Source organism: Seriola aureovittata, chromosome 20 (genome assembly GCF_021018895.1).
Source record: "Seriola aureovittata isolate HTS-2021-v1 ecotype China chromosome 20, ASM2101889v1, whole genome shotgun sequence".
NCBI lineage: Eukaryota > Metazoa > Chordata > Actinopteri > Carangiformes > Carangidae > Seriola > Seriola aureovittata.
The window spans coordinates 5,125,469-5,137,560 of NC_079383.1; the positions used below are offsets into that span (position 1 = coordinate 5,125,469).

The 12,092-nt window shown below is 44.8% G+C and overlaps 1 protein-coding gene across 1 annotated transcript; it reads right to left on the bottom strand.

Annotated features, from left to right (window-relative positions):
* Positions 1-5,933: 5,933 nt before the first annotated feature.
* fzd8a (frizzled class receptor 8a) lies at positions 5,934-9,113 on the bottom strand. The gene has a single exon (XM_056365132.1). It carries the CDS (start codon positions 8,276-8,278, stop codon positions 6,533-6,535), a length of 1,746 nt encoding a protein of 581 aa, XP_056221107.1. The 5' UTR covers positions 8,279-9,113; the 3' UTR covers positions 5,934-6,532.
* Positions 9,114-12,092: the final 2,979 nt, after the last annotated feature.

Consider the following 12,092-nt stretch of genomic DNA (forward strand, 5'->3'; position numbering starts at 1 on the left):
TATTCTCACATACTCTTGAGGTCATTTCACAGCGTCTCTATTGGGTGAATGTCTGGACTCTGACTGGGCCACTTTAAAAGGCAGGTTTCCTTAGTTTGAAGTCATTCTGTTGTAGATTTATTTCAATGTTTAGGACCATTGTCCTGCTGCACATTGAGCTTCAGCAGATGAACTGCCACCCTGACATTATTCTATAATAGGGGTCTCCAACCATTCTCATGTCTTTTATTACCGGTTACATTTTATTCACATATCGTATCAAAACATTCAAACTGATCTCCAAACTGAATCTGATGAACAACTACCAAAACTCAGATTGTGTACCAAACACATCTGAAAATCACATCAGGCAAATATCTGAGTCAAGATTGAGTCAAACCTGAACACACCGACATGTTAACACTGCTGCAAATAAACGTCCATAAATCTGTTAAATCATAAATAAATCTGCTGAGAAATCAAAGAAAAAAGAAGCTCCTCAGTCAGTAATCCAGTGATAGTTGTCACATCCAATGGTACAGTACATAACATAACATAACAGGGAGTTAAAATAGATAATTCGGTACACTTCATTTTCCAGACATGTAAATAAACATGGGCTAAAAAAAATAACTGGGCTCAAGTCAAAGCTCACAGTTTAACTCACTTCATCCATGGAAACGTATTTCCTGTTTGTTGGTAAAGTTTAGTTTGTATTGGTTCTGTTATCAGAAGAGTTGCTATCACTGCATGTAGCCTACAGCATATCTGATGTAAACAAACTGACAAGTAATGATTTGGGGATCGACAGCCACCTGTTTGAGGACCCCTGTCCTATAAGATACCTAGATTAACTTGATTAATTTATTTCCCCCTTGATGATGTCGAGCTGTCCAGGCCCAGAGGCAGCAAAGCCCCAAATCATGAACGCTCCCTCCACCATGTTTCACCTTTGGGGTGATGTTTTTTTTTTTTTTTTAAGTAATTTTTTGGCATTTTTTGGCCTTTATTGTGACAGCACAGTGAGAGAGGGCCACGGGTGAGACTTGAACCCATGGCTGCTGCGGTTAGGACTAAGCCAATGTGGTGCGCACTCTACCAGGTGACCCACCGAGTCGCCCTGAGATGATCTTTTCACTGCTGTTATTATAGCATGCTGCATGTTCTTCCCAAACAACTCAGCTTTAGTCTCATCAGTCCATAAAACATATTCCCTGTAATGTTACGGAGACTGTCATGTGAAAATCCCAGCAGATAAGCAGTTTCGGAATATACCAACAATCAAGCCGCAATAATTTTTTCCTCATTCTGATGTTTGATGTGAACATGCGCTGAAGCTCCTGACCTGTATCTGCAGAATTGTATGCACCGCACTGCATGAATAGTTGCATGAATAAGCAGGTGTTCCTATTAGAGTGCAATGTTTTTTTGTAGTTACATAAGGCACATTATCAGTTGCTCTTTGATATCAGTGGAAGTTTAAGATTTCACATTTCTTTATATATAATTTCTATGCACTTTCATACAAAGAAATGTTTCACCTAAAAACCAAAAATCTGAAAAAGTCTATAAATAATGCATAAATTAAATGGTCAATATATAGATCATGAAAACAAACGTGTGCGTGTGTTTCAGTTCAGATCGGCCCATGTGGTGAAAGTCTATGTGTGTGAGTGAATGGGTGGATGGGGGGGGGGGGCAGATCGTGGTTGCTGTGACTTTAGGAGCCCATCACCCTGTGACTTCACCCTTTTTTTTATATTACACTCGTAGACTTTAAATGGCAGCTTCGCTCTCATTGACTTGTTCTGCTCAGTATTTATTTATCATCAGAACCATGACATCACATCCCTTTTCAGTGCTGAGTGCAGAGCCATTTCTTTGGACTGAGGTGACCATACCCGGAGTGAATCTGGGAAAACACTTGGCACTTCAGATGAAAGAAGTTTTCCCTTTGTGTGCATGTCAGTCAGTCACTGAAGGACTGAGGGAACACAGTGTTCTGCTGCTGTGAGTGAGTGTGTGAGTGTGTGTGGAGGTGGGGGTCCTTGGATTGGAAGAGGCAGCAGGGGTGCACTGTAAGGACTACTAAACCACAGAGGCATTGTTACTGTGCCAATGGGGAGCCAGCCATTTATGCCGCTATCTTTGTTGGGCTCAGTCATGGTGCTGAAGTTAAGCATTTATCTGTTGGAAAACTGCATGACTGACTCTGACATCCATTTTCTATTTCATCTTGATTTCACCTTTTGATTCGGCCGTAACAAACACAGACAGCAGAAATACGGTTAAGGACAATATTCAGAAGAAGATGAGGAGGAAAAAGTCCAGGACTGACCTTGGCCATCTTCCTAATCTTGCTTTATAAATGTGCAGTCCAAACTGCAACAGCATCAGTGACGTCCACGTCCCCGAGAAACTATAACCACGCAGCCTGACAGGACTCAGAAATGCTGAGCTCCTCTATTTTCCAACATCTGGCGTCTCAAATGGCCACCTGAGAATAATGTGCCTGAGCTGGAGGTCAGAAGCTTTAACATGAATCTAAATGGGTCACTGAAACCCAAGGTCACTGTCATGCTTTATGCACAGAAGAATACAACCGTGGAAATTCTGGGCTTTTAGTACTATTTGCTCATCCTCCACGGTCAGATATAGTCTGGAAAATAAAGAGAAACCACAAACCAACAATCTTCATGTTGACAAAAACACATGTAATCACATGTTTAGGCTCTTTAAATACAATTTTGATCAACACACTGCGGTCCACACTGAGTCCACAGCTACAACCCCCCCCCCAAAAAAAAAAACAAACCAACATGGTGACTTTATCGTAAAATTGTTAAGTCATGGTTTTATCACATCTGTTCATCCAAAATGCTTCTATTGTGTGGTCCAACTTGAAAATACTAAATATAGGTTGATACATTTGTAATGCAGATCACAAAATTCTGTCCACAGCTGCGATATCTCCTGTCATGAATGAAGAGAGTAAAAAAATAAATAAAAAAACGTAAACCCAAGTGAATCAGATCAATATCCAATCACTCCTCCTGTGTGTCTGCATTTCAAAAAACACTGTTATCAATATTTGATAGGCAGAATGCTCCTCCTGCACAGTGAGGCTCTAACACCTGGATGCAGAGAGTGATCAGGAAAGAAGACAAATCAATCAAAGAGAGTATCTATTCTTCCACTTCTGAATGGTTTGAGGGATTCGTTTCTAACCAGCTTTGTTAGTCACAGTTCTGCACCAGTGCCGCCCAGTGACAACAGCCAGCAATGTTTGTATGTTTGCTACAGGCCACAAGAGCAAGCCCCAACAAGATCGGATAAGTAACGCGTCCATAAAATACTTCCTAATAAAACCAAACCATAAACTCAGACGTGACCTGAGCCGTTACCAGTTAATAGCCAGAGCCACAGCGACGGCCCTGCCCCTGTCTGTGTGAAGAACATCTTAACGACGCTCTCATACTTTCCCCTGTAAAATGCACTTAAATGAGTGGAGGAAATGGGTTGTTAATTACAATGTTTATGTTAAAGAGCCAAGCTGGGACATGCTGCTGTCCCTGGACAGTTGGTCTGTGGGGCCAGGTAGTTGGGTAAGAGGGCAGACGCCTGCTGTGAAATAAGCACTACAATTATTGTCCATTCTCAATCACCCAATCAGCCAATGGCTTGAATAACACGTATCGCATATTCTATATAAGGTGTTGAAATATATTAAATTCATTGGTTAGTTATGTTTTCTATGTGAATCAAACAGGTTTAATTGTTTCTGTTTCTTTGTGATACATAAATGACACAACTCCATAAAAAGCTATTGGATTGTATTCATGTTGAATCCATCATGATGTGAATTTTTTCATGTTGTGAATATGACTGAGGAACGGTGGCTCCTCATCCCTTTCGCTGTGGGCTGTTTCCCAACATTCCCTGTGTTTTATACTTTTTCATTTATTTGTGTTAAATTGTTCATTTCAGCCCAGTGTTTCAGTTGATCTATTAATTCATCAGTCAGGTTACGAAGAACCAACATCATCAGTTTCACAGAGTTATGCTCAGTTTAAGGGCTTCAGGCAGCGTTGAGATAAAATAGTTCTGTAGTAAGTGGAACTCTGATAAAGTTGGTTCATGACTCTGTGCATAAAAGATAACTGGATGCTTGGTTTGATGTTTTTGATCTGTTCAGCGCATCCTAAACTTACCTGAGCAGGTGGTAGGTTCCAGTGAGGTGAGGCTGAGGTAAAATGCCTGGTCTGACCTCCCCCCCCCAAAGTTATTTAGTTGAATTTCCCAGGGTTCAGTTTGCCTCATTTTCATTTGCATGAACTCTTACCTCCTAACCTGCTTCCTCAAGGTTTTCGAGTGCCAAACAGACCTGCTGGCCTTGATATGGGCTGACAGCACTACAGTGAGTACTGGGAACAACCTTATATACTTTTTCAACCTCTGCTGCAAATCTTCTGTGTCATTCTTTTAATTTTGACATCCTTTAAGAGCAAAGATGTCACTCTGAGCAGCTTTTCTGTGGCGCTGTAAACAGACGCACTGAGGCATGTGGAGCTGTGCAGCGCTGCTTTTACCACTAGATGGGGCTGCACATTAATGTCACTGCTGGACTGGGAGGCAGGCGGTCAGAGCTGGGGCTGCACTCTGCCTGTCTGAGGTGTTTGGGGGTAAACACCAGAAAAAACAAGCAGCAAGCCTGGGTGCAAATGTGACTATTTAAATGACGCACGCCATCAAATGTTCCAAAACCACTAACTGGTCGTCACCAAGATGCAGTTTTTAGACAACATATTTCAAACTTTCAGCTAAACAAAATCATGTTGAAAACTCTTAAACATGAGTTCACATTAACACAAAAACTGTTGTTCATTTAGGTGGAAGTGAAATGATAAAGATGCTGCTCTTTTCATCTTAAAAGTACAGACTAGTTATTTCTTACAGTGCATCTTCATTGCCTGCTGTCCTAGCTGACAACAGAGATGCAAGATTTATATGGTTGATTTACGCTCCCAACAGATGCTTGCCTGCGCTACGCTGAAAAGGAGCTTTGGGGTTTCACATCTGCAGTCTGACCGTAAAGGAATAAAGCAGGAACAAAACAGACACTACAAAGCCCACTGTCACTATTGACCAGTAAATCAAAGGCATTTCTACGCTGGTTTACAGTGTATCATCTTATGCCAGCGCATTGGGTTAATTGGGACCAAACCAGATACATTTGTAGCAAAAATGCCTCGATTAGGGGGCCCTAAGATGTGAGATCATGTGAACAGACCACCTGTGGGGCTTTCATTGCTATTTCAATATCATTCATGTCAAGGCCCCTGCACTCGCTGACACAGCTTGAGCCGGGGGAGAAGATGTTTCAATTCAGGCTCTGCGAGAAAAAAACCAAACACAAGACGCAGGGGCTCTGGCAGGTTTCAGCTCTAACAAACCTGAAAAAAAAAAAAAAAAAAAAAAGAGAGGGGTTCCAAAATGTTCTTTCAATTGTAGGACGTCCATCAAAGCATCCAAATGGGGACGTTTAGGGGGAACCTTGGCACATCAGACAGACACTCCTAATACACACCACCTTTATTCTAGGCTGTTAAAAAAGAAAGATCAAAGTTTCCGCAGATGAAAAGGGTCCGTTCCCTGCATTTATACCCCCATTCACCCACTCCCTCTTTTACTAAATTAAGAAAGCGGGCTTCGGCAGGCATGTGAAGAGGACTTTAACAATTATGGAGATGCTCCAACTCAACCCCTGCCTCTAATTACCAGTCTCTGATGGTTAAAAGGGCTTCCTTTTTAGCCAGGACTCTCAAAAGCTGCTATTGCTGCTGCTGCCATCCTCAACACGGTGACCACAAGGAACCACAAAGTATGCCTGCATGGGCTGAGGGGAAACAGAAGAGCCTCCCTCACATGGGAAAACACTGGAAAAGTTACACCGGTTCTTAGGATTTATCAGATGTTTTATTGTCAAAATAAAGGTCATATTTGCTTTTCTCACAAAAAGAGACATCTACACTTTGTACAAATTTACAATAGCTTATAAAGTTTTCTTTTATACACAAATGTACAGGTTTTTACATAACTTTTATATAAATACATTTGAAATTACAAAATGAATGACCCGTAAAATACTTGGGCACTATTAAGGCTTAATTTAAACTATCTTTGATGTGACTGAATTATACAATGTTATCTGGCACTATGTAGATAAGATGGTAATAAAAAAAGCCAAATGCTCTTTGAATGAAGCTAATTAGGAAGAAAAGTGTCTCTCTGCCTAAAACAAGTAATGCCCAGATTGCGTAAAAAGCCTCAGCCTGTACCTCTGATACATATAAACAGGGAGGAATTAACCTGTGTGAATGCCAGGTACATTGTTTCAGCCAGTTCTCCCCACAGCAGTGTGTGTGGATGTTTGGGAGGAAGGAGGGAGACACCTCAGCAGCAGTTCATTACTATGCAAATTGCTTAAGACAGGGAGTGATGGGTTATCTCCCAAACAATTAGCAGTCCTCATAAGCTGCTTTTGTTTTCTTATTCAAACCTGGGACAATGGCATCTGCTTGGGGCACGACACGGAGCTGGCCGTGCCTGACCTCCACGTCAGTCCGGTGCTCACGTCGCTGTACATGGAACCGCTGGTGCCTTTACTGCCCCAGCAGCATCTGGTGCAGAAAGTCCTCCAGGAGTCCAAAGTTTTACCGGACCAGATCCACACTCCGGACGTGATGCCCACCAGAAGGCACATAAAGTACTTCAACATAAAAACTGCATAGTCCGGACTCCTGCGGTCCCGCTCTAATAAACAGTTGGAGCAGTTGTGTGTGATCTCCCAGGTCTGCCTGTTGTGCTGCTCGTAAAAGTAACAGGCCACTATAATAGTTGCTGGCACAGTGTAGAGCACCGTGAAGATGCCTATTCTAATCATCAGCTTCTCTAGTTTGTCAGTTTTGGTGCCTCCTTGTTTAATGACGCTGCGGATCCTGAACAGGGACACAAATCCGGCCAGGAGGAACATAGTGCCTATGAATAAATAAATCACCAAAGGGGCCAGAACGAAGCCCCGCAGATTGTCCAGGTTCTGGTTCCCCACGTAGCAGATGCCCGCCACCGAGTCCCCATCCACGGAGCTCAGCGCCAGCACCGCGATGGACTTCATGCTGGGGATGAGCCAGGCGGCCAGGTGGAAGTACTGGGAGTAACTGGCGATCGCCTCGTTGCCCCACTTCATCCCGGCTGCGAGGAACCAGGTCAGGGACAGGATGACCCACCAGATGGAGCTGGCCATACCGAAAAAGTAAATAAGGAGGAAGACCACGGTGCAGAGCGCGGGGCCGGTGGTCTCGTAGTGGATGTGCTCCACGTCGAACTCCCGGTTGCACGCAACTTTCTCGTGTCCTGCGATGAGTCTGACGATGTAGCCGATTGAGACGAACATGTAACAGGCTGAGAGGAAGATGATGGGTCTCTCTGGGTACTTGAAGCGCTCCATGTCGATGAGGAAAGTGGCGACGGTGGCAAAAGTTGACACGAAGCACAACACGGACCAAAGTCCTATCCAGAAGGCGGTGAACGCTCTCTCGTCGTGCGTAAAGTAGGGGTTGTGGCACGGCATGGCGCAGTTGGTGATCTGTCCGGTTTTGACACGGTTGTAAAGCGGGTGACGGTCCGTGTTCACCGGCACCATGGGCTCCAAACACTTGCACCCCGGCTCACACGGTGCGGCGGGCGGCTTGTATTTCCCAGACGTGCCGGGTCTGCCGGGCTTATTTTTAGATGGATTGTAACCCTTACCGGGATGGTTGGTGGGTTTTGAAAGCACAGGGGAGACTGTGGTGGAGTCGGTCCTGTTGTAGTCCATGCACAGGGTGTCGGGGTTGCCCTGCACCGGCAGCAGGTCACACTTCATCCTGTCCGGCCAGGGAAAGCCGTACTGCCTCATGAGAGGAGCACAGCCGGCCCGGGCTCTCTCACACACGCTCCGGCACGGCGGGAGAGGTTTTTTGTAGTCCTCCAAGCAGATCGGGGTGTACATGCTGCACAGGAAGAACTTCAGGTCCGGCGAACACTGGATCTCAACCAGAGGCCAGAACTGATGCACTTCCAGTCCCGCCTCGTCCTGCGTGTCGTGGTTGAACTGGTTGGGCATGTAGGTGTAGTTGTAACCGATCCCCTTACACAGGGGCACGGCTATCTCCTGGCAGGTGATCTCCTTGGCCGTGGTGCAGCTGGACCGGGGAAGGAGAGCGAGTGAGAGGAGCAGGTAAATCCCAAACAGGTCCATCTCTCCGGCGCGTCGCGTCCCCCCTCTTCTGCTATGGCACAGCAATAAATCCTCCCAGCCGTCTGCTTTTGGCTCCAGTCCGGTTAGACGTTACGCGGCGAGCCCATCTCGCTTCTCTCAGGATCTTGCACGGAGTTGCAAGCAATGTGCAAGCCGTGTTTACTTTCGGCTGAAGGAGGAGGAGGAGGAGGAGGAGGAGGAGGAGAGGAGAAAACAGCCTTCAGGGCGGCGAGCAGCAGTCAAGATGGCTGAGAGAAGAATCCACCTTCTTCTGGAGGCTGCTCTCTGTATCCTCACACAGCCCGTTGTTAAAAAACCAGAGTGTTACTGTCCGATCGATACAAATGGAGAAATGTGGGCCTTCCTTTCTTTCTCCAAAACACAACGACTACATTCAGTCGGCTCGTCCCACCTTAGTCCTGGTTCCCATACAAATCATCAGCCTGGAGACGAAGCGGTGCCAATATATACCACAGCCTGACTGGCTACACCTCCGGAGCCGCTCCTCCAATCACAGAGCGGCGGGGGTGGCGCTCCCCGCGTGTCAATCAACTTTTTCCCCCCTAAAAATGTTTTGTTATATAGCTCGTGATCATACCAGTTTAGCCAGTGTCTGTGGCACCGGGAGACAGGACGCCGATGTGGATGATATGTAGAGAACGGGGACCTATACAGCTGAGGATCACCACAGATGAAACAACCACATTTTGAGAGGAAATAAGCACCTTTATGCGTTTTTCTGCCAAAAGACTCAGTTTTCATAAAAGTTCAGATTATAGGTTCTGTGTTTATACTTTTATGTGAAGCCCAGAGCTATGCTTGGTCTTAAATAAACTATAATAACCCTGTAATGAATTCCCCAAAAACCCATTCCAAGTAGCAACACTGTCATTTTTTAACATTATAATCATGATAATATATTTTAAATGAAGTAGGCCAACACCAGAGGAATATTCAGCTACTGTTTTTATAATCCCCCTCAGTGACTAAACTTTCTGCTCACGCTCTTGTAACTTCCTCTGACACACAATCTTTTTTTCTTTTTTTTTTTTGATAGTGTCACAACAATGGTAACACACAGACACACGCACAGACACACTAGGCGAGGATGCGTGTCTCCAAGATGATTGTTTCTGTGTGTGTGTGTGTGTGTGTGTGAGAGAGAGATAGAGAGAGAGAGAGAGAGAGAGAGAGAGAGAGGCCAGTTTGGTAAATTGGCTAATTTGCGCATGATAAGACTACCCAGGGAGCTGTCTGTCCTTGTGAAAAAGCTGTTTTATTTTTTAAATGAGGTGCTAATGTTTCGTTTAACGCTTGCATAGAGCTCCGCGGGAGGCGTAATTGCGCGAGGCAAAGACCAAGCAGCAGAGCTCACTTGAGACGCTGGGCAGAGCACTCATATCAGTGTGAACATGCCCACAGTCTGTCTGGGGATCTGTGTAGCCGGTTGACAGTAATCTTATTGTGTTAAACGGCATTTTATTATCTCTGATACGGTCAGTTTTAAAATTCCCTACAACGCCTCCATAAAGTCTTGCTGTATAGAGTTACTTCTTCATACTTCCTGTGCTATAGCTGCAATATGGCTTCAGCTGTGCAAACCGACTGCAGCACTACATGTATACACATCTGATTTCATGGATTTCTGTGTACTTTTGCAGTGGTGAAAAGTAACTAAGTACTTTTACTCAAGTAGTGCACTTAAGTACAGTTGTGAGAGACTTGAACTGTAATAACATAAGGAAATATTGCACTTTTTAGGCCACCATATTGATCTGACATCTATAGTTACTCTACAAAACATCTGATGAAAAAATAAATTATAGCTCACCAGCTCCACCTGCTACAAAATCAAAAGACTTCATGTACATAAAATATAACCCAGGGGTCATTCTGCTACTTTCACTTTTCACACTTTAACCTTCTGATATTTGTTTTCTTTCACTCAAGGAATATTGTGCCTGCAGTAGTGTTTTTGAAATCTGATATTACTACCTTTACCAACAGTGAAGGATCTGGATATTTAGTCCAGTATCGCTTTCCCAAAGATCTTTCCAACATGAGCAGAACTCGTGGGCCGAGTATTGGATTGGGGCTGCAAAGGCTGAAATCTTTCAATGTTCATTCTATCTCAGACGGTGAACTTCATAGTGATATAATGCACATGATAATCTTTGTCTGTGATGTTAAAAAGATGTTTTTACACATCTAAAAACTAACAGGATGCGTAACTGATGCTGTATTATCACGGGTATCGGTATCATCTTTAACACTGACTGTTCAAGAATTTAAATTAAAGCAGCTCCTGGTAAAAAAAAAAAAAAAACGAGGCACGCAAGGCCAGACATGTGATCGGCACATCTGTTCGAAACTCGATATTCATTTCAACAACATGAGGGATGTGTTTTTGAATAGACATTTTGTCCTCTACTGTACACACACACACACACACACACACACACACACAGTTCCTGCAGAGCCTGGGTGCTAGGAAGCTAATGTGTGGTCTTACAGTGTTTAAAAAAAAAGCGTCTTCCTCCCAGTTTCCCACCCAAGCAAAATGCAACATTGTGTGTGTGGGGCCAGGGTGGTGTTGGAGTTTAAGTTTAGAGGTATTGTGTTTGGAGTGGAGCCAGCGCTTTATCATGTGAGGTAGCTTTTTTATTTTTTTTTATGTTACCGGACCACTGAACGAATAAAATAACCCGGAGTGAGCTGAGCATCAGCAGAGATTGATTAAGTGACTCGCCGGTGAGGGATAACAAGGAAGGAGCTCTGTTAATGGCTATTTGCTTTTGATTAGGAAACAAGTGTTCGGCTAGCCAGCGCTGTGGAGGTATGTGAGTGTATGTTTGTGCACACAATGGATGGTGTGCTATTTTCTCAATAATAAACCCTGGTATTTGAGATGTGTGAAAAAGGACACATAACAAAAAGGGAGTGAGGGTAAGGTGATGGTCACGATGTGGGAGATTGATGGAGGGAACGGAGGGAGGATAGACGAGGGCAAGAGAGGGCAGCGTGTCTGTACAGAGATAATGATTTACTCTGAGGAAGTCCACTCATCTCCTGTTTGCAACGCAGGGCTGCACGCTGTGAGAAAATATCTCCCCAGAGCAAAGCCTTAAAAGAAATACTCTGTGACCAATGAATAAAATCCACAATCACATCAAGATCCAAAGTTAATGTGTTCAGTTTAAAGCCCCATTCTGTCTGTCGGAATCAAGTGCTCCCGCTGAAGAGAGGAAGCCCATCAAGTGTGACTGCCTGCCAGATCCTGGACTTACCTCTGAGATGGTGAGACAGAGATATGCTAATGCAACTTTATCTTGTAAAGGAAGGCTTCGAGGAGATTTAGCCAATCTGCTGGACACAATTCCAAGAGCCTCGGTGGCATTTAGCAGGCTCGCGCTAACCCGGGGCTGCTTGTTAAGACTTCATTAGCTGTGTTTGCACAGGCCTCTCCTCTCCAAAGAGGTGGAGGAGGGCTCCCCAGGCTCCAGCCACAGCCCCACTATAGACACTCCATATGGGGCTTGTTTGCTCACGGCTGGCCTGGTAATCACTTTCAGGTGGAGCTGGAGGAGCCGGAGCAAGGCTGAAGGGATTGTGAGAAGAGCTGGAGAGCTGAAAACCTCCCCCCCAGCCCGAGCCCCCCGTCAGCAAAGCCCTCTTTCCACCGGGGTACTCCTGAGGTGACAGAGCATGGAGCGTGTACCCTGTGAATTAGCTCACCTTGGGCCCATTACCTTAACAAACACAGCCGGCCCCTCCAATCAGCCTACTGCTGGGAGGACAGGCGGCCCCTGTAAAT

Bases quoted from the DNA above. Each gene is read 5' to 3' on its own strand.
- fzd8a (XM_056365132.1), bottom strand. From the start codon at position 8,278: ATGGACCTGTTTGGGATTTACCTGCTCCTCTCACTCGCTCTCCTTCCC.